Below are 27742 nucleotides of genomic sequence, written 5' to 3' on the forward strand. Positions count from 1 at the left end.
GTTAACTTGAAGACTCCCAGGCAACCCCTGAGAGTCTTCCATGTGAACCGTCTCAAACCACACTTTGAGAGGTCTGAAGTGACAATGCTCATGGTTACAGATGCTGGAGGGGAAGAGGATAGTGATCCTCTCCCTGACCTCCTAGCAGCTAAGGAGCAAGACAGGTCAGTGGATGGTGTGGTCCTCTCGTCCACCCTGACTCCAGAACAGCAGAGGGACTGTCGCCAGGTGTTGGGTCAGTTTTCCTCCCTGTTCTCCCTGACCCCAGGTGTCACCAATTGGTGCGTCCATGATGTGGACACTGGAGATAGTCTGCCTGTGAAACAGAAATTTTACAGGGTAGCTGACAAGGTCAGGGCCAGCATCAAGGAAGAGGTTTCCAAGATGCTGGCGCTAGGGGTAATTGAGCCCTCCAGCAGCCCCTGGGCTAGCCCAGTGGTCTTAGTCCCAAAAGCTGCTGCGTCCGGTGCCACTCCAGAACTCAGGTTTTGTGTGGGCTACAGTGGGCTCAATGCAGTCACCAAGACTGAAGCACACCCCATTCCCAGAGCTGATGAGCTCGTGGATCGGTTGGGAGCTGCCCGGTACCTCAGTACATTTGATTTAACTTCTGGGTACTGGCAGATTGCCTTAACTGATGGGGCCAAAGAGAGGTCTGCATTCTCAACGCCAGAGGGGCACTTTCAGTTCCGAGTCATGCCCTTTGGGTTGAAGAATGCCCCTGCCACCTTCCAGAGACTGGTTAATCAGGTACTGACCGGGCTGGAGGAATTGAGCGTCGCATACCTGGATGACATTGCTGTGTTCAACTCCACGTGGGAGGAACATTTGCAACACCTCTGTGAAGTGTTGAAGGCTCTGCAAAGGGCAGGCATCACTATCAAGGCCAGTAAGTGCCAGATAGGGCAGGGATCTGTGGTGTACTTGGGACACCAGGTAGGGAGCGACCAGGTGGCGCCCCTACAGGCAAAGATTGATACCATTCGAGCTTGGGAGCCCCCCAAGACCCAGACAGAGGTGATAGCCTTTTTAGGTCTCACCGGGTATTACAGACGGTTTGTCAAGAGATATGGCACCATCGTTGCCCCCTTGACAGAGCTGACTTCCAAGAAGCAGCCCAGAAAAGTGAATTGGACCGAAGCTTGACAGACTGCTTTTGATGCCCTGAAGACTGCCATGTGCACAGCACCGGTGCTCAAGGCACCTGACTTCTCCAGTGAGTTCATAGTGCAGACAGACGCTTCAGAGCATGGTGTGGGAGCAGCACTCTCACAGATCACTGAGGTGGGCTGGGATCAGACTGGAGCTTTCATTAGTAGGAGGCTACTCCCCAGGGAACAGAGGGGGAGTGCAATTGAAAGGGAATCTTTTGCTGTGGTCTGGGTTCTGAAGAAGCTGAGGCCCTACCTGTTTGGGACTCACTTCCGTGTTCAGACAGACCACAGACCCCTCAGATGGTTAATGCAGATGAGGGGTGAGAACCCAAAACTGTTGAGGTGGTCCATCTCCCTACAGGGAATGGACTTCATGGTGGAACACCGTCCTGGCACAGAACACGCCAATGCTGATGGTCTGTCCAGGTTTTTCCGCCTTAGTGTAGAGAACTCCCAAGAGGGTGGGCAGTCCTCCTCACTTTCAGCTGGAGGGGACACTTGTTAGACCTGGCATCCTTGGCGTGGTTTACCCCTATCTTTTTGCCTCTACCTCCTGTATTTTTGATGCTGTGCTGGATTTCGTTTTTGCTGGTTTAGATGCTTTGGACACTCTGCCACTGCTGATCAGTGTCAGAGTGTAAGTGCTCCCTGTGTAAATTGTTATTGTGATTGGATATACATGATTGGCATATTTGTATCACCAAGAAGTCCCTAGTAAAGTGCACTGAGTAAAGTGCACTGGTGATGACAAATGCTACTTGTGGGCCTGCAGCACTGATGGTGCCACCCACATGAGTAGCCCTAAAATGGTGTTTCAGGCCTGCCACCGCAGTGCCTATGTGCAGTCTGTGAACTGCCATGTCCTCCTGGTCAGTGTCCCCACTGACCAGGCCTAACCATTCCCTTTCTGTGCACATTGGTCACCCCTATGGAAGGCCCAAGGTACCCCCTTGGGCAGGGTGCAGTGTATGTGAAAGGTAGGGCATGTACTTGTGCAGGTGACTTGCTCTGGTAGTGAATTACAGCCATTTTCGTTTTTCACTGCTGCAAGGCTATCTTGCTCCATAGGCTATCATGGGGATGCTGGCTACAGCCATACAACTGACCCCATAATCGCGGACACAGAGTTCTCATCATGGATCGAAAGCTCCCTTAACACCATCCTCCCCAAAAAAACGTAACGGACATCCCGTAAAAAAACGTCCTCCCCATGGTTTACCCAGGAAACCCGCCTTCTGAAAAAGTTATGTAAAAGGGCTGAAAGAACGTGGCGGAAAGACTTCAACCCCAATAGCAAGAAGGATTACAGGTTGGCCATTCTCAACTATAAAAAAGCCTTGAAAAATGCCCAAACTGTCTTCTTTCAGGAGAAAATTCATGCGGCATCTTGCTCGTCTAGGGAGACTTTCCAAATTGTAAAACTACTTTTGAAAACCCCAGAGCCCACACGTTCGACTGAACCCGCAGATAACCACTGTGATAAGCTGGCCATGTTTTTTGATCAAAAGATTCAAAACATCATCCAGCAACCCCCGCCAATCACCGCTCTGGATTCACCATCTTCGCCTCTAGTGCAGACCCAGAACCTTAAGACGAGACTTGATACATTCACTCCCATAAGTAGGGATACCTTGTCCTCCATATTCCAATCTCTTAAAAGTGGCTCACCGTCTGACCCGGCCCCAGTTAAAATCTTAAAGCTGGCAGCACCCACCATCCTTGCACCTATGGTAAACTTAATCAATGCCTCCTTAGCAGACGGAGTGGTGCCCCCTAGTTGGAAGAAGGCGAAGGTTAGAGCCCTACTTAAAAAACCTAACCCCCTCAATTTAGCCAACTTCAGGCCCATATCTCTCCTCCCCTGCATCAGTAAGATGACAGAAAAATTTATAAATGCCCAGCTGTCAAATTATCTCGAAACCAATGAATTACTCAAACCCTCACAGACGGGTTTTCGCCCTGGCCAGGGCACTGAAACAGCGATGGGGACGGTGGTCGAGGAGGCCAGGAAGATCATGGACGCAGGAGGATCAGTGGCAGTGATCCTCCTGGACCTGAGCGCGGCCTTCGACACGGTCAACCACCATATGCTGGTCCAGCGACTCAGAGATCTTGGGATTACAGATACCGCCCTGGCCTGGTTAAAATCGTTTCTCCATGACAGTCTTACTTTCGTCCGGACTCTCTATGGCCCCCATGTATGGGTAAGCCCCCTACCCCCAAATCCGAGATTAAAAGCCTCGGATTATGGCTGGACCAAAATCTTACCATGCACACCCGAGCTAGGAAAACGGCCGGAGTCTGCTATGGGCTCCTACGATCCGCCCGGAAAATTCTACCACTGCTCCCTTTTTCATCAAGGAAACTCCTGATCCAGGGCCTTATTCTGTCACGGCTGGATTATGGAAACGCACTGTTTCTGGGCGCCCCGCGGAAAGTAACCACTAAACTACAGGTGGTGCAGAACGCAGCTGCATGGATCCTTACCAATACCAAAAGTCGGTGCTCGGCCAAACCAGCCATCAGAGCACTTCATTGGCTGCCAGTGGTGGAAAGAGTGCAATTTAAGGCGCTCTGTCTAACGCACAAAATTCTCAACGGGAAAGCCCCTCCCATCTTCAGAGACCTGGTAACTCCTTATACCACCGCCAGACCTCTCCGATCCTCTAACGCCCACTTAACTTTGCCACCTAAGATCAAGAGAACAGGATCGGGAGGTCGGCGTTTCTCCTACAACGCCTCTAAACTGTGGAACTCTCCCCCCCGATATTCGTGCACAGCCCAATCTTCTGGCATTCCGGAAATCTCTGAAAACCTTGCTGTTTCCATGAGCTCCCCCCTTCTGACTCTGCCTGCACTTATTCAGCGCTGGGACTCTCACGGGCAGCCATGCGCTCTAGAAATCCTGTAACATTTATCATTTAACATTTAACAGTGGCTACCAGCATATCTTCCTATAAGAGCAAGATAGGACATAAAAGTCTGGTATCCCTGAACTCAGAATTTAATAACACATCGTTTAGGAAAAGTGGTTTTTAACTCCTGTGTTTGAGAATAGCACTTTTAGAAAGTTGCTGTTCTCTTGTCTGACCTTTCTGTGTGCCTAGGCCTGTTTGTGAATTGACTGTCTGGTTTGAGAGTGACAGGGGGTGGGGATTCCCCAGGAGGCTGGCTGAGTCAGCCCTAGGCTGACTGACTGCATTTGCAACTGGAGTGGTGGGAGGAGATAGCACCTGGGCCTGAATGGGACTTTGCCTGCCTTCCACAATACTGGCTCCACCTCCTGCTGTGCGGCTGACGACCCTGCCCCTCTCTCTGAAAGGAAAGGAGAAGCCAGGAAAACAAAGTGCTCAAGGAACACCCAGAACTGGTTCAGACCGGGCTCAGAGCCCTCCTGCACAAAGGGAACAAAGACCTTTAGGGGTATAAGTACAGGACCCCTGACTACAGAAAATTAGATCATCCTGGAATCAAGAAGGAACCTCTGCCAAGGAGAAAGCTGAAACTGAAGAAGGACAACTGTCCTGCTGTTGCTCGGCTGGACTGACCTGCTTTTGCTTAGCTGCCAAGGAGAGGGGGAGGACTTTGCTTTGTGCTGTGTCCCCTTGCTTGAAGGAATATCCAAGGGCCTGAGAAGAGCTGGCTCCCTGTTTTTGAAGTCCCAGGAACAAAAGGACTTCACCCCCAGCTTCCCTGAACTCTACTGAGAGAGTGATGTCCTTCCTGGAGTGTGTGGCCCATGTGTGGTGCCTCTGGAAGTTGTACCTGTGTTGGGGGAGCGTGAAACCAAGCTTTTAAAGACTTTCTGCATGTTTTGTCGCATCGCTCGCTTGCGGAGCGCATCCCTGACAGTGCGAGGAAATTCCCTGCCGCTACGAAGGCCGAGATCGTCGCAGCGCCTGTTGCCGCTGCCAGAGCCGTCGCATCCTTTGTTCGCTGCAAGTGTTGTCCCAGAGCCTGTCGTCGCTGGGTGAGATCGCCACATAGCTTGCTTGTGGACCGCATCACGTCGCTGCGAGTGTCATCGCAGAAGCCATCGCATCGAGGAGCTGCGAGAGAGATCACCGCTGGTCCGCGCATCATAGCCCCGGAGATCGAAGCAACTCCAAAGATCATCGCATCGTTCCTTTGCAAGAGAAAACTTCCTACGGAACCTACCGGCATCCATACAAGTCCGCCTTCCTCCCCATACAGACCGGATTCGTCGCAACACACCCGCTGCTGCAGCGGGGTTGTCGCATCGCCTCCCCAGGGTCTCAGGAGCAACGCATCGCTTGTTTTCCACCTCACCAGCTTCTGCTTTGGAACTTCTTCGCTTTTAAAAGGTACTGGGAGCCAAACGTGAAGCAACTGTGAACTTTTCACGCAACTGTGGATTATTTTATCGCAACCTTAAGAACCCTTTTGCAACCTTATTCTTGAACTGTGTATGTTGGATTTTTGTCGTTTTGGTCTTGTGTAGTTTAGATTAAATACCTTTATTTTTCTAAACTGTTGTGGAGTCAGTTTGTGGTTTTTTCACTGTGTTACTGTGAGTGTTGGTACAAATACCTTACACATTGCTTTTGGATAAGCCTGACTGCTTGTGCCAAGCTACCAAGGGGGTGAGCAGAGGCTATCTAAAGAGTTTCCTCCTTACCCTGACTAGAAGCAAGGGTCCCTATGTGGACAGTGGTACCTACCTCTGCCAACTAGAGACCCCCAGTTCTAACATATCCCATATACTCAGGGCCAGTATATTAAATGCTACTGGTGGGCTTGTAGCGCTGCTTGCCCACCCACCAAAGTAGCTTCCCAAAGCTGTCCCAGGCCTCTGCTGCTGCAGGGCTAGTGCGTGCCATTTACTTCCGCTGTGACATGGCACATTAAGGGGTTGCCACGTCTGTGACTCTCTTTTTACCTCATGTCAGTCATCCCTAAGGTAGGCCCTAGCTAGCCCTACGGGCAGGGTGACGTGTAGGCAAAAGGTAGGACATGTGCCGTAACTGTGCGGCATGTCCTGGTAGTGACAAACAGCCTATTTGGTTTCACACTGCTGTAAGGCTGCCCTCTCATAGGGATGCATTGGGGATTCCCTTATATGTGCTTCAGTGGTAATTCCTGACATGAGAGGAGTCGCATGATCAAGTTTGGTATGTTTGGAATAGTGGTGATAAATGCTGCTTACTGGTAAAAGCAGATTTATTTTTACTATTTTAGAAATGCCACTTTTAGAAGTCGGCGTTTCTGTGTGCTCTGTGTCTTTGTGCCTGCCTGTTGTGTATGGACCGTCTGGTTCCGACAGGGGGAGAGGGGATGTGTAGTGGCTCCAGAGAGTCTGGCTGAGTCAGCGCTAGGCTGAATAGGCCTGGTCGGCATTTGGAGTGGTGGAAGGAGTAGCACCTGCACCTGAATAGGGCTGGGCCTGCCTTCCACAATGAGGGTTCCCCCCCCCAGGGCTCACTCTGGCAATGGAAGTTGTTGTGCACTTGCAAAGTGCCCCCAGAACTGGTTTGGACTGGGCTCGGAGTCTATCCTTACTTACTTACTTACCTCCTCCCTGCTATTTGACCCCTAACTACTCCTCCCCCCCCTTAATGGGGACAACGTGCACTCTATGAGGTTATCTCAGGACTCACGGACTACCTCAATGCAGCTCAGCACACTTGGACTTCCGGACCTATATGTAAATACAGCTTTATTGGATGAATGTTACTCAAAAACTGTTGTGAAGCGCTCAATACCCTCGGGTCAGGCTAGCGCTATATAAAACTCATTAATAAATTAAACTATAAGTATTGGGGCTGGGACCCCATGTTGGGGGAGCTTACTTTGAACTTTTTGAACTCTAACTGGAAGAGGTAGCGTGGGACCAGGGGGATTCCTGTGCTGCCAGGGAACCGCCATCTGGACTTTGCCGGTGTGCTGTCCCGAGCCTGCTCGGGCCCTCAGTCATCCCCAGGGCGGTGCACTTGGCCTGGGTGATGTATTACAGCGTGTGGTGAGCTCTTGGGATTTTGTGCTCCCAATTCTGTTGTCCCAGTGTGGGCTCCTGCTGTAGAACAGTGCATGGAGAGCGCTTCCCCCTTTGGTTGCCCCCCCACCTTTTGCAAAGAATTAAGTGCATGTGTAGCGCATTACTGGCGCCCCGATGTGGGAAGAGTGCTCCCTATTTGGGTAGCATTCCTAACTGTGACTGGCAAGCGCAGGGGAATCGCCTGCTCTTCTTGTCCTCAGGCCCTCCGTTTGTCCTGAGAGGAGCGCCATGCTGAAGGGCGGAGAGCACATGGGGGGCGCTCCGAGACCAAGCAGGCAGCGTCTATATTTCCTAGTATGGCCCCCCTTTGGTGAAGGGGGCCACGACCTACACCGTCAGGGGGAAAGGGACCGTCCCACAATATTTCCTGGCTCCTGGGATCAGTGACATTGACTGCCTGGAATCCCCCTGGCAGGGCCCGCCTTCCTTTAAGAGAGGGGAAAGAACGCCACAGCCCTGCGCGCTGAGGACAACAAAGGATCGGAGGGAGCCTCTGACCCGTCAGAGGGAAACGAGCGAGTTCCCTGGGGGAAGGAGAAGAGAAGCGTGGCTGGTGCACGGTAGCCCTGGTGGACGTGGGTAGCCACTGGCTTTCTCCCTTGGCATGGGAGATCTGGTAAGGCTGCCAAAGGTCATGGAGGTATTCCTCTGATACTAGAGCATCCCGGCCATCAGCAACTGCCTTGTGTTTACACGGGCAACTGTGCTTTGTTCCATTTGCGCATTCGTGGGACCAAGTCAGGTCTCTCCGCCAACAAGAGCACAGTTGGTTTTAGCTATGGTCTCAGGCAGCGGCCGCAGACATACCTTTAGGGGTGTTAACTATCACCAGTTGTCAGGTGTTCCGGATTGATGACCATACAGTGAGGTGATGTTCTTGTTCCTAATGTGTGCCCTTGGCAAGTGTTGTACTATGGTGCACTGTTGATTATGTTCAGGGAGGGTGTCTAGGCACTCAGTTTCTATGCTATTTTTGTAATGTGTGCACAGTATAATTGGGTACTTTAGTGCACTGCTGATGTTGGTTCTGTATGGTGTTTTCATGCTACAAAACCCCTAAATGTTATGTGGTTATGACAGTGGCCCAATTGGCCTAGTGATTTTTGTCAATCCCTGGGAAGTCATGACAAGTGCCTGGTGGCACTGTGTAATATATGTGATTATATTCTAATGTGTTTTTCTGGATAATACAAAGACTATTTTTATATAACCTTGTGTAAAGTTTCTTTTGTGGTGTGCCTAATGTGTCGCTGCTTTGTGTGTTGTGTAGACGATTTACACATTGCCTCTGGGATAAGCCTGACTGCTCTGCCAAGCTACCAAGGGGTTGAGCAAGGGTTATCTTAAGTGTGAGACTCCCTTGCCCTGACTAGAGTGGTGGGTTCTGTCTGGCTTAGGTGCATACCACAGCCAATCAAAAACTCAATTTCTAACAGTATGCAATGCAAAGAGTGCTTAGACAAGGGTTGAGGTCAAGCCTCTGAGGGCTCTGCAGTAGATGAATGGAAATATACTAGATATTTACACAAATGTATATATTTACTTAACAAGAATATTTGGTGCAAGGGGATAAACGTTGGGAAGGAGCGTATAGGATTCGCCCCTGCAGTGGGATTAAGGAGGAGCGAGATGTAGGAAAAGAAGCATCTTCAATAGGAGCGTTGAAATCAGACAGAAAGCCATCTCCATAAAGGTGTTAATGTATTCTCCATGGATCCTTTTTCAGCCATGGCTAATAGTTAAATAGGTGTGACCAGCTGGAGGGGAATCATGACTGGAAGTATTGATGAGAAAGTGATTAGATTGTTTCTTGAAAGTGGGGTGGTTCTTATAACTGAAAGAACAGAGTTCCAGATATTGGACGAATGCCAGAGAAGAATTGTCTTAGAGTGCAGGACTTTTTGAAGACGGTTCAAGAAGAAGATGGTCTAAGCTTCTGAGATTTCAGGGCCCTGCTGACGAGATAAATTAGCAGGCAAGGACATTTGGACTCCTTCTGTGAAGAGCCTGCCGAATAATGCAGGCTAGCTTGAATTGAATTCTGGTTCCAATTGGTAGCCAGTTGAGGGTGATCAGCACGGGTGAGGAGTGAGCACATTTGTTGGCACCTGATGACAGGCAGGCTGTCAAGTTGAATGCAGCTATTTAGAAGATCTCAGCGAGTATTGGGAATGCTGGTGAGGGGTGTGTTTCCATAGTCAAGTTTTGTGAAGACTAGGGCTTGCACTGTAGTCTTGAAGTCATCGTCTGATATTGAAGGGTTTGAATTTATTCTCATTGGAATTTTGTTTTTTTTGTTGTAATTTAGTGTATTACATTTTACCCCATTGCTCTAAATTGGAGTGGGATAGTTTATTTAGTGTTTTGACTTTATTACTGTTTTAGTACTGCATAAATCCATTACACATTACCCTAAATTAAGGCTTTCTGCGCTGGGCCACAGCCACCCTCAAGTTAATTTAATGACTTTTAGGATTCGCCCCCACACAACTTGATGTTATTATTCCGTGAGATGGGTGACCACTAATCCCAAATAATAATCCACTCTCTTACAGTAGTCAATATTTTAGCTACAATAATTTTGTGGCACAATATATTTTCAACAACACTCTGGTACTAACACCTCTTTTCTTAAACAAAAAACCCATCAGGGCTCCATATTCCTCTCCACTCCTTTTAACATATCCAAGGAATCCTTTATCACTCTGTTAATCCCCAGACAACTCTTCCCCATTATATACCTACAACACTCAAATACATTTAAAGTCTCCTCCATCCATGTCATAACTGTACTAGAAAGAGTGATGAGCGAGCCACAATCACCAATCGCCAATATCACCCCCTACTGAATCCTCAGAAAGCCACAATCCCCAATCGCCAATATCACCCCCCACTGAATCCTCAGAAAACAGAATTCCTTCTGATTGCACTGCATGACAACAACACTCCTATTAAAACTTGATAGACACATCAAACTTTCTCAACTATAGCCTATCATTGTTCAAACAGCAAAATCACTGGGTTCCATCCTGGACAAGACTCTCAGTCTACACACCTAAATCAATGCCCTGACAAAGAGCGCACAACACCAAATCAGACTCTCTCAAAAAATCTAAATTCCAATGTGAAGAACCGTTGATATGAGTTTTTAAAGTTCTAAGTTAAAATAGCACCAAAAAGCACTAAGTTCTAATGATAGTCTATGGTCATGATAGATCGGGACCAATGCACACTTTCATACCAATCATGATGGATCCGGAAGCAGTATATGCCAAGCGGGACGGACTGGTCAAGAATTGTAGGTCAAGAATTTTACATTCAGGCTTAGTATGCAAAATGGAAGCCAAAATCCTTCAGCGCTGCAAGGTGCCAGGCTGTAGCCATCAAAGTCCTCTTGCAGCCAGATATCCGCTGTGCAATGTCCAGCTGAAGGCATTAGTTTAAGCGAGAAAAGGTCTGCGTGGGAGAACTGCGTGTTTCCTGCCCAGCCTTTGTACACCTTCAGTAGGTCAAGATTTTCTCATTGTGACTTAGTATCTAAAATTGAAGTCCTTTACTTCCATCTAGGCAATGCGGCAGCTTGTATCCAATGAGGGCTTCATGAAACTGGAAACCTTCTCGACAAGGGCCTGCTGAAATGGATTTGATGCCGCGGAGAAGCTTTAAGTGGAACAAACCTGCTTCTTCAACCCAGTAAACTCACACCTTCTTTGGATTGGCTCTGGTTGTTGGTTTTTATCTTCTAGCAGCTGCAAGCCAAAATTCTACCCAAAGCTTTGCAGGAGTATGTCCCTTTTTCCTCAGTTGCGCACCTAAGTCTCCTAACTCTCAGGGGAGACTCAGAGAGCATGATCCAGTAAAGGCCTTGAGTAGGTCAAGTGCAGGTCGGCTTGTGCCTGGGCACCTGGGAATCTAGCAAAAAGTGTTTTTTTGCTGTTAGTGTGTTTATAGCCACACAGGTTAGTTGTTGGCCCACTGACTCATGTAATCCACTTCTGTGTCCTGGGTTAAAGCTAGAGCAAGTCCAGTTCTTAAGGCTACTCTTAGGTTACAGCGAGCAGGATCCAGTTGTCTTGTAATCTTTTGTTCTGAGAAGGGTTCCTTGAGGTGCCACCTTTACGGGTTGCATTTGCCAATGGGTGGGGTGACTCCTGGCTCCTCCCTAGCCAATGGGTAAAAAGTGTGGAGTGATAACATTACCCCCTTTTTTCAGCATTTCCTTTTTGCTCTACTGCAAACAAACCCACGGTGCACCTTACTCCTAAAAGTCAAGATGAGGGAACTCTTCCCTCCCTTGTGCACAGCCTTTGTGACCAGTCAAAGGTTTGGACAGAGAAATGGGCAGTCCCCGGTTTCCACTCCAAAATGGTTTGGGGGGCAGCTTCCCTTCCACTGGGTTTGGAGCCAGGATGGCTATTGGTGTCTGGAGAACAAAGACTTGCCTTCCTCCAAGTTTTACTTGACATCTGCCTTTGAAAGGATGGGGCTCATCTTATTACTTTATAAGTTAATGAAGTCCATGGTCCCACCCCACCTGCCTTTCCAGTAAGGTGAATAAAAACATCACCCCACACCCAGGCTTTTGTCTCTGGTGTTGGAGTAGTTTTCACGCCTCATTGTTAGAAAGGAACTGGCAGGCCAACTGTCCTAGGCTAAAGCTGATTAGCCTAACTCTGGCTCAGGCAGGAGAATAAAACTTTCCTTATCCTAGAAATGTAATAGAAATCCCACTTTTCCAATGGATATGATCTTTAATAAACATGTAAAATAGAATTTGGATGAGTATACCAGTCGCTGCCTGTCAAAAGTTACATATTAAAGACATTTGCCAGAACACAGCAGCAGCCCTGCCAGTGAAAATAGCTAATGGGGGCTAGTCACTGGAGGAACATGCCAGCTTTTATTTTGTGCATGTTCCACTTTTAAATATTAAACACCCTACCATGTGGGCAAAAAGGTATACTTAGAGGTGTCTTATTAATATTTTAAAGCAGGGATTTGCACATGTAAGAAACAGTTATTTTGTCAGAGTTAACAGTAGGTTTTTGGGCTGCAGAAGTAAAGCTTCACATGGTCGACCTGAAACCATTTTTTATAGGCCCACTCTGTGGCTGACAAAATTGCTGCTGTAGTCCATAGGGGGAATTTAACTTCTAGCTCCTGTCTGTATTTCGTACACCATACACCAGGGACATATGGGTTAGTTAAATATGTCAGCACAATGCTGAGCTGTTTGGGTCAACCCCGTTAAATATGTCATTCAGTGGTACACCAATTGAATCATGTTTAAAGGGCGAGCCCAGACACTCTACTCCTGTTTAGCAGGGGTTATGTGCACAGAGTTCTAAGTCCAGCAAAAAAAAGATAGGGCAAAAATGTAGGCAACGTCATGCCAAATATGGTAATTTCCTACAACTACCAAAATATTGTCAAGGTTACTGACAATACAGGCAAGTTTAGCTTACTATACTTACACTCCATATATGTACATAGACAATATATATATCTTCTGTATATACTGAACAGACAATATTTTGGTAGACCATATTTTGGTTTTTATAGCATAATATTTATGTCCAAGAAATTCTGACTTGCAACCTCTGATATATTAGCATTTAACTCTAAGTCCCAACACTATATTATAGACACAGCTTTATGTTACAACAATGAGCATTATTTATACAATGTTTTTAAATGATTTCATGGTAAACTTTCTGTATGTTCCATGTTGAAGGATCACATTCTTACCAGTGGTTCCAGCTCTCGATAATCAACCAAGCTAAATTCTGTGATGAAGTAGTAAAAGTGCTTGTAACATGTGTTCACATGAGCTTCTGCGCCCACATTGATGACTCCATCAAAGTGATGAATATAAACATGGACAAAGACTCTGAATAACCTAGTGAGGATTTTCGTGCAAACTTGTTGGAAGTTCTTCGGAAATGGAGTCCCTGCAAGACAAAAAAAAGTCATGACATTTAACTCACTTTAATTGAGTGCATTCTCACTGGATAACCAATTGGATAAGTAAAGCTACACGCAATGAAGAATCTTTATTTTATTCCATATAAACTTTTAAAATCAGTTGATGACCAGCACCAAGCCCAAATATACCTTTTACAGATATTCATATGAAATTCTAATTAATTATAAAACCTAAGAATTTAATATGTCATTGATTAATTGATCTCATTCGCAGAGCAATTTGTCGATTTTATATAGGAGCAGGCCAGCATTTCATCACACAAAGTCACACACTTACATACACACAAAGACACACATTTGCATTCTCACTTTCTGCAAACTGGATTTATGTCAGTAATAGGCCAACCACCAACTACTCTACCACTACCGTGTCAAATGACCTCATCTACCATTACCTCGTTTGCCTTTCATTAATATATGTTTTACCATGTCCTTGACAATATTTACCTTAATCCTATTCTATAGCTATAATTAACATCAAACATAAACCTTTCATCAGCACTTACCATGCCCTTAAACTCATCCATAGTTTAGCTCATGTTCTTACTCTAAATCTATTAATTCCTCTAATCCTTATCTTACTAATAACTTTAAATATTTTGTTTGCCCAGTATTCTTAACCTTACACCTCCTTCAGTCCCAATTCCACTGATTGCCGCTGACCTTGCCCCAACTCTAAATCTATCCTTCACTCTGGCCCTAAACCAGCCCCTTACTCTAAAACAAACCCTGGACTTATCCCTTACGCGGACCCTAAACATACCCATTACCATAACCTTAATAATATCCATAACTCTAAACTTTTACCTTAGCCTAACCCTAATCTATCACCAACACCAACCCTGAACCTAACCTGTGCCCAAACCCAATCCATAAGCCTAAACCTATACCTTAGCTTTCCCCAAATCTAAACTTTGCTTTCAACATTACCCTCTCATTTATCCCTTCCCTAGCCTTGAAAGTATTCCTTATCTTAACCCTTTCACTGATCCTAAAACTTCTTTCTTAATTTATTTCAGTTGAGATAATAGTATTGACAAGCAAATGGTATTGAGGTTATGGTACTTGAATAGGTGAAAGTGAGGAGGCAAAGATGCCACCCTCTTCTAAATCCTGCTCGCGAGGTCTTCTTCTATGGTTTAAATTAAAACTGGATGCTTGCTTATTCAGATAACGTCTGGCCAAGAGAGGGGGCTCTGAGGTCCAAAGTCTTTTCTAAATATTTATATAATATGTAAATATACATATACCTTGTGTTTGCCAAATAAAAGCTATCATTACCTATATATAGTCTACAACAGTCTTGGTAAAACACAGCACAAACAACTCCATTAACAGTGTGAAGACAGGACGAATTTTAGTGTAGATTGTAAATTAGTGATCGTTATACACAATTTGTACATATCCGAATATTAGACCTTTTGCCAGGGCTTGGGTCATCCTGCTGTCTAGTTGATATGCACCCTGATCGACCCCCAAATGAGCCTCCTTTTTTTTACCTAAAATCCCTCATCTAATATGATAATTATGTATTTGGACTGTAGGCCTACAAACACAAAGCACTTTCTTGACTGGACAGGTGAGTCTTGAGGATTATTGTAAGTAGCAGGAGTAAGGGATCTTGCTGGATCTGGATGATTTTGACAGGTTGTTAGTTACTGGGACTTATAAAGCACACTATACCCATAGGTGTCAAAACACTGGTGGAGAGCATTGAGATTCTGAATCGGATTGTGAATCTGTTTTCTCAAGCTAAAGTAGACATTGCTGTATTTTTATTTTTGTATTTATTTGTTTAACCCCTTCCACGCTCATGACGAGCTGGGCTCGTCATGAGGTAGCCTCCTCGCACGCTCATGACGAGCCCAGCTCGTCATGTAAAGTGCGTTTTTAAAAAACTCAGCGTGCGAGCGGAATTCCGCCCGCACGCATGCGGTTAATGCGATTTTCTATAGCGCGAACTTTACCCGAAGGTGTCAGAGCGCTTTACATAAGAACCAGTTGCGATACATAAGGATTTAGGATTACATGCATTACATAAAAGATACAAACAGGAATTTTTTTTCCAAAAGTATACATTGTAAAGTCACACAAGGAAGAGATACGAACAGAAAAAAAATTGCAAATGTACAAGTAGTAAAGTCACGCAAGGAGGAGATACAAATGGATAAACTCTAAGCGTCACATAGGAATGGTAGAGAGTACAATCGTCTACTAGATATACTAGTGATTAGAGCTATCGGTATATACATAAATATACAAATAGTAGATTGGGAGGGAGTAGGGAGGGTGGGAGGGTTACAAGGGTATGGAGAAAAGCCACAGCAGAAAAGGGAAAAAACATTTGAGGATCGTCGAGGGGGAAACGAGGGAAAAGGGTAAAGGACGAGGGAACAGACAAGATGGCGGGCCAGGGTCAAGAGAAAAAAACGGCCGAGAGCAGCAGCAAAATGGCGGCCAGGCCAAAAGAAGTGAGTATGACCCAAAGTGCCAGGAGAAGTCCGGGGGGGGGGGTGCAAAGTTAAAAAATCAAAGTCAGGATAGGAGAGGAGGCATGTGGGCTGGGGTCCACTGGAGCAATGCCGAAAGACCATCTGCCGGTCATGGCTCCCGCGCCCCCATACCTGGGGAAAGTTCACTGGGGTCCCCAACGCCAATGACGGGGCAAGGCAAAATCCAGGAAGATAGACTGCATGGGGAGGCAGCGGGTGGTGGGCAGGCAGTGGGGGCACATCAGCAAAGACGTCCCGCTGTCCCGGGAGGAGGGAGAACACCACAAAGCCGTCCCACATCATCTGGGGCCATATAGAGGAGCCGTAGCAACGCCAAAGCTGGATGGGTACAGGAGGAGGGCACAGGAGGAGGGAAAGCTCTTCAGGCGATGCTTTGGCAGCAGCCGTTCGCGAGCTTGAAAGTCCGCCCGGGGAGTCATTGGCACCGATGTCCCTAAGGCGCAGCCATTTTGGGGTTAGACGAGCCGCGGGGCAGAGCAGACTGGAGCGCATTTCTGATGAGAGCAGCAAGGGCGCCCCATTTGTCGCGGTGGGGCCCGGCACACCTCTAGTGCTGGTGTAAAATGGGAGGCCAAGGTCTTCAGGTGGCAACCTCTGCTGGCACCACAGGATCCGGTGAACAAAGCCACCCGACAGCCGCCATTTTGCCTCACAGGCACGAGATACCTCTGAGGTCGCGCCAGGGACGATCCTGCGTCTCATGAAGCATGTAAGGCTCACCAGCGGTGAGCTACACCTTCCGCTGCCGAGACGTGCTGGAAACAGCCCCCGGGACTCTGGGGAACCGCCAAATTAAGCTCCCGAGCAGCGCTGTAGCCGGGAGCCGAAACTGAATACAACCGCCCGGCTCCCGGCTAGGCCTGACCTTCCATCAGACAAGAGCATTTCTAGAGAACATAGAGAGCTCCATCCCCTAAGGTTTAGGAAGGATGGGTTTCAAGCCTTGAAGAATGCAGGGGGGTTGGGACACTAATACAGCGCATGGGTAGGTACCTAATGCAAACAAGTTTTATTTGAATAAGGGCATGAGGCAATGTTGATTTTCGGGTGTGTGAAGTGGTGTAAAGATCTTGGGAGGATAACTGTGTTTAGATGTAGCAAATGGCAAATTGCATTTCAAATGCTATATACCCAATACGTGAAGAATGAAAAATATCATATGTTTAAATAGGTACGGCGTCATTTAGACCAAGGTTGTAAAATCACCTTGGCACCAAAATCTTTTTCACTGGCACACATTTCTTTTGGCATCCGATTAAGAATTGCGCATAAAATGATGAATAACCTGGACAAATTGTAATTGCGCCGCCATTTTTCTATGGTACCCCGAGCACACAGCACTGCATGCTCAATTAAGAAAACGCAAATCTGGTACTAAGTGGCTGAGAACTGGTTGCTTCTTACATCTCAAGTGGCTTCAATGACCCAGTTAATGGAACAATTGACAAGACATTGGAGTCAAGTGGCTAAAAATAGGATGCTGTGATGACATAAAACATGCACACAACTGGATATATCAATGATTCATTGTATAACAAAAATGTCCCGATCACTCTGGCGATGTCTGATTGTGCTTTACATTACTAACATATATCAAATGGTTTACATATTCTAAATGGTTTTCAACCTATATCACGAGGATTATTTTTAGTTACTCCTCAGATCGACCAAAGAAACCTTAAATTGGTGCACAAAAACACAGAGCACAAATCCTTATGAATTACACCATTTGTGCTGCATGTTTAATACAGAAATAGGCAAACAGATTTGTCTCCTTCCCATGATATCACACAAACCACTTTGCACCACGACATGCATGGCGTAAATTGATGGGGAAACCATCAGTGACACACAGAAACGGCTTGTGTCAGGGAAAAAAGGTGGGGAGGGGGTTAGGGGCTGTGGATGGCGGGGGCAAAGAAGACAAATAGAAAAAGATTAAAAATAACTTACCTGCCACCCTCCAGGATCGTTCTCTTCTGCTCCTCTCCTCTCAGGCAGGCACAGGCTTCCAGGCGGCCCTACGGCCAATCCTGAAGCTGCTCTCATAAATGACAGCAGCTTCAGGATTGCCCTGAGTGCCGATGATTTGCACTCCCTAGACAAACTGGGAGCCTGTTCCTGCTCTCTCCAATGGAGCTGGAGTTCAAAAGAGCTTCACTGCGCGTGTGGGTCTGGCCGGACTGAGACGGCTGGACAAACCAACATGCGCAGTGAATGCAGTGCCCTCCACTCCCCCTCCAGCCTGTCATCACCCTGGCCCCGCCCCAAGACTCGGCACAAGAAGAATAAAACAATAATAAAATGGGTATTAAACCAGTTTTATTTTTCATGGTTTTTTAGAGTGCTGGCAGGGGAAGGCGACACTACTCCGCCATAGTGGAGGAGCCGGCCCTGGTGACAGCTGTTGCTTATTAATCCTTTTACGAGCCTTTAAGAGATTTTGACAAACATCGTAATCAACAACTAAACCTGGTAGAAAAACAGCAAAGATATTATGTACTCTGTTCTTCTAAAGTAATGAAAGGAAAAAATAAATTTGACCTTTTAACGAACCATATTACACACAGGTAAGGACATGTATGTATTTTATATACTTCTTATTGTGTAAGCTGCAAAAACAGTGTGGAAGTAATCTACTCCATTTTTACACTTTTGCAAATACTATTTGCTCCATTTTGTATTAGTCAAGCAACAGAAATCAATCAATCAATCAATCAGGTGTTTGTTAAGCGTGACTACTCACCTGTAAGGGTCTCAAGGCGATAGGGGGTGGGGGGACGCAGGTTCCAGTCCATCAAGGAGGGGGTCTGTCGAAGAGACAGGCTTTGAGGTTTCTTGCGAAGATGGGGAGTGATGTTTTCTGTCTGAGGTGGAGCGGAAGGTTGTTCCAGGCTCTGGCCGCGCGGAAGGAGAAGGAGCGGCCTCCCGATCTGGTCTTTCCAGTTCAGGGGACCACGGTATAGGAGAGCTGGGCTGATCGTAGGGTCCTTTGGGGTGCGTGGAATTTGAGCCTTGTGAGCATGGGTTAGCATCTTGAAGGTGACTCTAGCTTTGATGGGGAGCCAGTGGAGTGTGCGCAGGTGCTGGGAGATGTGGCAGTGTTTTGGCAGGTTGAGGACCAGTCTTGCAGCTGCGTTTTGGATGTTCTGTAGCTTGCGGGTGAGGTTTTTGTTTATTTCGGCATAGAGTGCGTTGCCGTAGTCAAGCCCGCTGGTGACCAGGGCGTGAGTGACAGTCTTTCTGTGTTCAAGGGTGATCCATTTGAAGGTCTTACATAGGAGGTGGAGGGTGTGGAAGCAGGAGGACGAGACGGAGTTGCTCATTTTGAGCTCTGAGTCGAGGATGATTCCCAGGTTGCGTGTGTGGTGCGTGAGGGTTGGGGGGCTTTCGAGGGCAGGGGGCCACCAGGTGTCGTTCCAGCGTCAAATTTGGGCCCATGAGGAGTAATCCCGTTATGTTGGTGTTTAGTTGTAGGCAGCTGTATTTCATCCATTTGGCGACGGCTTCCATGCCTTCATGAAAGTTGTGTCTGGTGGTGTTGTTTGTTGGATAGGGAGATGATGAGTTGGGTGTTGTCTGCGTATGACACAATGTTGAGTCCGTATGTTCTTATGATGGGGCGAGCGGAGCCATGTAGACGTTGAAGAGCATAGGGCTGAAGGAGGACCCCTCGGGGACTCCGCAGGTGGTAGGTGTAGGGTCTCGAGGTAGGCGTGGATCCCTGCGTCGTGGAGTCTGCGTATTAGGGTGCGGTGGGATACTGTGTTGAACGCCGCTGAGAGGTCGAGGAGGATGAGGGCTGCTGGTTCTCCTTTGTCCAGTAAGTCACGGATGTTGTCTGTTGCGGCGAGGAGGGAGGCTTACGTACTGTGGTTTTTTCTGACGCCAGATTGGGAGGAGTCAAGGATGTTGTGCTCTTCGATGAATGTGGCGAGTTGGCTGTTGATGGCTCTCTTGAGGACTTTCGCTGGGTACGGGAGCAGGGAGATGGGTCTGTAGTTTTTGAGGTTGGTGGGGTCCGTCAAAGGTTTCTTCAGGAGGGGTTGATCTCAGCGTGTTTCCAGTCGTCAGGGAACGAGGCAGTTGCCAGGGAGCTGTTGATGGTGTGGCAGAGCATGGGTGCGATGGTGTCGGCGGGTCTGTTGATAACGGGGTGGGGCAGGGTTCCGTGGGGGCCCCCCCGAGTGGATTGACTTCATCGTCTTCACTATGTCTTCGGTGGGGAGGGCTGTCCAGTTGTCAATCGCTGGCTTCAGGGTGTCGGGGTGGTTGGCGAGAGTTCAGTGTGTTGGTTGTCTTCGTCGAAGTGGTCTTAGATGCTCTTTATTTTGTGGTGGAAAAAGGTGCTGAGTATGTCGCAGAGGTCTTGTGAGGGAGGGATGTCGTTGGACTCGCTGGTGGGTTGGGCAAACTCCTTGATGATGTTGAAGAGTTCTTTACTGTGTGTGCATGAGTGGAGATTCTGTCTTTAATCGCTTTTTTCCTCATTTTTCTGATGAGTTGATGGTGGGCGTTGGTGGCGGCTCTGAAGTTGTTGTGTGCTTCTGTGGATTTGGTGTTCCTCCAAATGGTCCAAATAGATTTGCATAATATTTTTAACACCACTGGAACTTTCTGCCATATGTTTTTTTCAGAAAACAGTACAAACTGCTGTAAATTGTAAACCAATCCATATATTGGGACACCACATGTCCCGTCATGCTTAGCCATGGTTAACATCCGTTGGCACTTGATCACAGATTATGCTTATGAATCAGACAAGAATAAAACACACATATATGTGTTAAGTTTTTGAATTCAGGCTGGGAGGACTGGGGCTCCCAGCATCACTTCCTGCACAGTTCCTGCCTGCTTGATCCTGCTTATGATATTTATTGTGCTGGTGCCAGGCGTCTTCATTTCCTTTGTCAGTTCTCAGCCCCAATTTATGACCTGTTCTCACATGGTCAGCCTTACCTTTGCCTACCCTCCGGTGGACATCCCTAGTCCTCCACAGTCTGCTGAAACTCCCTTGTTACCCTTGCACAGCTCCAACACCGAGCGTGGCATTGCAGAACCTTTGCTAAACCAACCATCCTAGGGAGGGCCAGCCGCACGGGGTCCCTGGTCTCCAGCAGGTCACTCCCAGTACCAAATGTCTGCACTCATTATCATATATTTAACATAAAGAGGAGCCATTTTATGGAGTGCAACAGTATTGTCCATACTCTTTCTGTCACAATCCTATGGCAATTCTACCTTTTTGCAATGCATTTAAAATATAAACACTTTTCAATAATTCCTTTTATTAAATTACTTCTCTGATACTTTTCCATTAATGTAGGCCAGTGACACATCACACGTCTCGTCTCTTTATCTCAATCTTCATACCTTCTTTCCTCCTTTGTCTTGGCTTTCCAATGGTTCTCGTCCTCTTTCTTTCTCCCTTTTCTGCTTTTCCATCTCTTGCTCTTGAGCAAAGTCTGCTAATAACAAAATATGGTCCAATCCCCAGAAATGAGTACTGGCGCCATTACCTGTGATGTAGCGTAAATCAAATTTTATGTGTTGGGGTGATTTATAATCACACGTGTAGAGCGCACATGCATATAATCGTTTCTCATATTAACATGAGATGTTAGAATTTTGAAATGTATTAATACAAAAAGTGATGTGTTTAGGTCATTTAAAGTGACATGGAGAATTAAATATAGAAAGTGAAAGTAACCAGTAGGAAACATTCACGTGAATAACTTGTGCTGTGAAACTGACAATTATTCATGTACTAAAGGCGATTATTAATCATGTTGTTTTACATGTAGGTAAATGCATTAACTGAAATTGCTTTATTTCTTATGCAATTAGTAAAAGCTCACATGCTGTTTTCCTTATGTTAGCTGAATTTGTAGGCCTGAAATGAAGTTCCCTGGAAACTCTCACTTTAGAGTTAACAAATCAGATTTCATGAGTGCTGTGGAATTTGTTCTTTCTCATGTTTTGTGTTGCAGGTGAAAGACGCGCTCTTGTTATCTAGAATCATGTCTTTGTTTTACTAGTCAGGCAAGGAGAGAAGAAGTTATAAGTGTGTGGCACGAGCCGATAAAGGAAAGTCATTGTTCTTCACACGGGAGAAGGCCTGGGAAACAAGGGCAAATTATTGCACAAGAAGAACACCATTGTCCCATGGAAAGTTACCTTCAGGATTGTACCCAGAGCAGATGGCTTGACCCGCAATGAATCTAGGGAAAGTTACCTGCAATAATGTGATGTTGTGAGTAGGGAAAGCGCCTTCTTCCTTTCCTTCGGAAAGAGGATCTTTGAACAAGCTCTGTCTCTATAGCTTTATGTTATTGACCAATTAATGGTGGAGAGACTTCTTAGGAAGACGTCACATGCTGACATCTTTTACTCTTCTTCCTGAAATTTCTTAAATAGGGATGTCATCATAGTGCTAGAGTAGGGATAGATTAATGATTTTAATTCATCAACTCTCGATGCAGGGAAATTTTGACTCATGCTTTATGATCCTCTGCATTCTATTTCTTTAATTAATTGGTTGACTTATGTTACATCGTCTCAATTGGATACGCAGATTTGGCTTTACGCTAATTCTGCTGTATTTCTACACCCTCATTTTAGGGTGTCTCTATGTCCAGTTATTTTTTGCTTTGTATTAAATCAACAAACCTTCAGTAGTTGTCTGTGGTTACAAAGTGTCCAAGAGAATTCTTGTTTAATTTATTGGTAGTAATAACAAATAGTCTCCCCTTCAAGTTAGTTTAAATGCTACAAAAAAGAGCAATAGGACTTTGTTTCTAGAAAAGGTCCAGCATTTACAGGCCCGGCCCTTTCACCTGCAACCCCAACCACAAATCAAGCACCGACTGCTGGCCCCGGCCAGCCCAACCTGTGAAAAAGTGAAACTGTAAGTGAAAGGGGGAAATAAAAGGAAGGATCCACGGTGATTGCAATTTGCAGGTGTCCTGTGTGTAAGTAACAAGATAAAAAGGAAAAAACAGCAGGTAGAGTCAGACCAAAGCAAAAATTGGCGGTGCTGAAACGGGCAGCTCCACGCTCCACTACACATGGAGTCGGCTTCGATTCCTGGAAATAAGCAATCTAGTAATTTTTTGTACTAAACGAGCTCTATTCATGCAGTACAATCTCCGTAACTGCGCAGAGGGGGCGTCTGACAATTGCAGGAACCTTCGAGGAGCGGCCCGAGCACACATCTGCATTCATCCTATGTGAACGGCTCGCGCAGCCCAGAAGCGGCTGCGGCAATCACGGGCATGGCGGCGATCCCTCGACAAACAGGATTTGCACAAAAACCAATCAGAGCCTTTCAGGTTCACTGACCCCCAACTACCCTGCCTAACGATCCCACTATTTCCAGGAAAAGCCCGTCGAACAAGGGCCGCCAATTCACACAAATCAGACGCGGGCAGCAAGGCATTGAACCTTTCCCCTGACCCCTGATGGCTTTATCCTGCCTGCACACTTCACAGGTGACACGAGAGAGCCTTAAGAATTCTAGGCTGCTGGCTCCATTGCAAGCTACTTTCCCTTTATCAGCCTGCAATTCATGGCATTCTGTCATCCGTCAAAGGCACCTCTGTCAGGATAATCCTCGGCGCTGTGTCTCGCGAGCTGTAGGTTTTAACCTTTCTCGGAAGACTGATTTCACAGGGGGGAGGGAGGTGGGCTCCTCCTGGCAGATAGCATCACTGAAGTAGCGACTCTATGCGCCAGTGAGCAATGCTAACAAAGTGTGACAATCATGCATGACTAAAAGCATCACTATTTTAAAATTGAGAGCATCAGCGAGCCAGCAAGGCGTTCAAGGTTCAATATGTTTTGGTAACACAATCCAGAATCTCTGTAAACCTTATTTTGATTAGCCTTCTCGATCTTCTGCGCTGGCATAGGAACCCAGGGCCTCATTTATGAAAAGTGACACATCGCTTTATTGAAAACAGCAATGCGTCACTTTTCACTGTGCCCTCCTTGCAACACCAATGATGCGTCAGATTTACAATATGACGCATCATTGCGCAAGGAGTTACAGATGCGTCTGTATGGCGCAAAAGTGACGCATTGCTGGAGTGTGTCACAAAAGTGACGCAACTCCAGCAGTGTATCCATTCACATGGGGCAAGCCCCATGTGAAAGGGCCTGCGTCAGTCTTACGCCTGCTGTGAGGCAGGCATAAGAAATTGACACATTTGTGTCCTAGAAGTGGCGCAGTGAAATCTCATAGATTTCACTGCGTCACTTCTACGACCCTTTCTTGCGTCAATACGCCCCCCTTGCATACATTATACCTGGCACAGGTATAATGTGGCTCAGGGATTTACAAAGTGACGCATTTACCTAGATGCGTCACTTTGTAAATATGGCGCAACAAGGCGCATTTTTTACGCCACTGGTGCGTCACAAAAAGTGACGCACCAGTGGCGTAAAAGTGACGCATAGCCTCATAAATGAGGCCCCCAGTTTTTAGTGTCTCTTTTTTTCTGTCCTACGATATTCTGCCATCTGTGTGTCGCCCTTGCCAACTTTAAGGTCTCCTCATGTTCGTGTGAAAGGATTTGCAGGGGTCTGAGGAAAGCACATCAAACTCAATAGTCTGTTCGAGGCACCATTCTGGGGATAGCTCAGTTGTGGTTGGCACATCTACGGCTCATGGATACCTGCAACACTTGTATACACATATAGCTGCCAAACATAACATTACATAACTAGTTGTAAAGTGCATGCTCACCCCAAATTGTTTCTTGATGCTGAATAACAGATGTATATTTGATCTCGGCAAGATGAATGACCGAATGGACCAGCCAGGATTTGAACCTGTGACTATGAGGTCAAACTCAGATCTCTGAAGAGAGGATGGATTAGTTCACTGAATCATCAGACCCATCTTCCAGGTCTGCAGTCCCAAAATAGTGGGTCTCATTAGTGGGCCCTATCGCTTGTGCTTCAAAGACTCTGACGGGAACTTGAAGGAGAGGGTCAGAAACCAAAAATCTTCAGGAAGCAATAGCTGGGATCCTGTACTGATGGATGCCTTTCTCCAGTCCTCTGCAGTGTGCATTAGTAAAAGGGTTGTTGGCCTTCACTCAGGTGGAGGAGGGGCAGATTCTTCCAAACAGATGGTAGAATCTCATCGGACTTCCAAGATCCTTCATGGTGGAATGGGGTGGCAGCACTCACCAGGCTGCCAGGTATGATTGTGGTTGGGTAGCAGTGGGGCTCATCATCTCTGAGCTGGTGGTAACCCTAATGTCCTCCCCCCAGAGCTCAGAGTCCTTGGCTGTCCCCCAGCCTGCTGTCAATCCAGGATTTTGGGGTGGGGGACGCCTAGGGGCTTGGTAAACCCTAGAAAGGTGGACATGGGTACTAATTCCCCTGCTTAGAGAAAACAGAATTAACCTTAAGATTTCTGCCCATTGCGTGTGCAATAACGTAAAAGTAACAGGGAAATGGCAGGAGTTTCTCTTTTGCTCTATAACCTAGAGCACCTCAAGGGAGATATTGCTAATGATTGCTATGGTACTGCATCTTGGGGAGTTCCAGAGATTTCCCAGGTTCCGGGGTGTGATAATGACATTATTGTGTTGTCACCAGCCCCAGCTTCCATTAGTTGACCCCCTCAGGGTTGCCCCATGAAACTAAGTAATACATGATATCCTGATTAGACGACTCACTTCTCATTGTCAGAATGTCAACTCAGTTGTACCAATGACTGCTTAGTATGATTTGAATATGTTCTATGTGGGATATGGTGCATTGCCTGGATGAGATATTCTCAATAACAGCTTAGTAAGGTGCATCTATTAAAGAACTTTCTCTCCCATGTAACACATTGTAAAATGGAACTAAAAACTCCTTCTCCCACGCCTATTACCATTATGAATTTCGGGGTGTGGCCTCTGAATATCAAATCAACAACATCAATGGGACAGAATATAAAAATGAAAATATCGACAGATAAGTAAGTCTAGTTTTTCTATACATAATTTCACATATAAATATACCTATGCAGTACAGATGTCTTCAAGGTATGTAGATCTGGAGTTAGGAATTGTAAATCAGTACTGCACTATAAGCACCTACCATTCGTCATAGAACTTTTTCTTCTCTAAGCCACATTGCACAGCAGCCCACGCAGTTAGTGCACTTTTTTTTTACTTTCAGCAAGTTGCACAGCAGTTTGTACTGCTGTGCAGCACTTCTAGAGAAATAATGACTATGCTTTTAGATGTCGCATAGGTGAAACCTATTGGCTTTGCCAATGCTTGTTTCCTTTCTAGTCCTGGAGGCACTTAACATGTCAGGTAAAGCCTCTAAATTTCTGTTTGTCAGGGTCCTTTGGGATCTCTTCATCTTACTTATAAATGTTTTATGTAGTATCATAGGGGCGCTAGGTGGCGCACTGGTGAATGGACGCCTCTTTGTAAGGCTCCCACAACCTGGCGACCGTTATCTTACAATTGATCCTTTTATTGGCGTTTGATCGGGCTGAAACTGCCCTCGCCTGTTCAGGGACATCAGCGGAGGCTCCGGTGCAAGTTTGGGACGAATCGGTTGATGCATGCAGCCGGAGGAGACATTCTAATGCGCAGCGGGGATTGCAGCCGGAGACACCAGCGAGCCCAGACGGCCTGCCTGACAACGCGAGGTCGGGGCTTCGCGGGCGCCAACTAGGCCCTGCAAGGCGCGAAAACGCCGGAGGACTGCGGAAACTCGGCGGAGGTGGACGGCGGACCCGGTTTCCCCCTCACGGACGGACACTGCCTGTAAAGCAGGTACTATCCTATCCTTCATGCTCCCTGCAGGCGGCTGCACACTCCCTAACTGCTTCTGCTGACCCGGTGCGGCCAGTCTCTGCGGGGCGCGCCTCCCGCCCTGCCATCCCCCCACCACAACTGCCGGCCTGATCTGGGAGGGTGTCCTGCCTTCATCTGACCCTCTGGCGCCCTGACTCTCTTAGCCCCAGAAGCGGGGCCACCCCCGCTGGGCATCTGCATCGCGCTTGAGTGACCTCTCCCTGGGGTGCCGCCGCCGGCAGACATAGCCACCGCTCCGGCCGTGGCGCTTCACCCTGAACCTGCATGTGAGCGCTGGGGTGCGGGGACTGCTGGATGAGGTCCGGGACTGAACATTCCTGCTGTACCGTAACCCTCCTGCCCTGGCATTGTGTGGGACATAAGCGCATTTCATAAATTGCTTGGAAGGTACTGGACTTTACCCTCTGCAGCGTCTGTGTCTGGGATGCGCCTGGTCGCAGCACATAGTGGCGGTGCGCATTCCCACGATCCTTGAATATCTGGGCCCACACCTCTACACATCTGCTCCTTGCCCCCGCCTGCCACGTACTCCTGCATAACGACCACCTGTCCTGCGGCACCTGGTTTCTTTTTGGTGACAAGCTCCTAAGTGTCGCACAGAGGGGCGACTGCGCTGTTGTGCTCCCAGAAGACTGCCAAGGGGGGGTGTTGTGCCCGGATACAGTGACAGTCGCCTGCCTACGCCTACGGCCCGTGGCCCCCTCTCCCCCACCATATGCGCAGGTGCCGCCACGTATCGGAGTGCGGCTGGTGAGTGCGAGCTCCACGGCCTGCTCTGTTGACCAGTAAGATTGTATAGCCGGTACGACTCTTGCTGTCTTCCAGCTCACGGATTCGCCTGCCTTTGCTGGGCCGCTGGGATGGGTCGGCCTGATACGCGGCAACCGAAGATTACGTTTGATGCAGCGAAAAAGACGAATCGCACCAGCCCGGACTCCCAGAAAAGGATGGAGACTAACGAACCCTCTGGTAACCAGGCATCCACCTCCGCGGATAACCAAGAACTCCTTCGTGAAATGCGTCAGGGTTTCGCGTCCATCGCAGACAAGGTGGACAGGATGTCGTCCCGTATGGATGCGGTGGTCCACAAATTGGAGGTCCATGAGGGGAGGTTGACGGAAGTGGAACAACGGGTGTCGGATGTCGAGGACACCTCCGGACAACATACAACGCGTCTGGCTCGGATGGATAACTTATTGCGCACCATAGCGGCTAAGAATGAGGATTTAGAAGCTAGAAGCC

The 27742-nt window shown here is 47.3% G+C and overlaps 1 protein-coding gene across 2 annotated transcripts in view; it reads right to left on the bottom strand.

The window, feature by feature from the left end:
• The window catches only part of MOB3C (MOB kinase activator 3C), a 232399-nt gene that overhangs the window by 41802 nt on the left and 162855 nt on the right, over positions 1–27742 (bottom strand). For both annotated transcript variants that reach the window (XM_078671671.1, XM_078671670.1), the window contains exon 3: positions 12919–13121. In XM_078671671.1, the coding sequence (XP_078527797.1) occupies positions 12919–13121 (203 nt within the window). The remainder of the gene's footprint in view (positions 1–12918; positions 13122–27742) is intronic.

This window comes from Lissotriton helveticus, chromosome 1_2 (assembly GCF_964261635.1).
Source record: "Lissotriton helveticus chromosome 1_2, aLisHel1.1, whole genome shotgun sequence".
Taxonomy (NCBI): domain Eukaryota; kingdom Metazoa; phylum Chordata; class Amphibia; order Caudata; family Salamandridae; genus Lissotriton; species Lissotriton helveticus.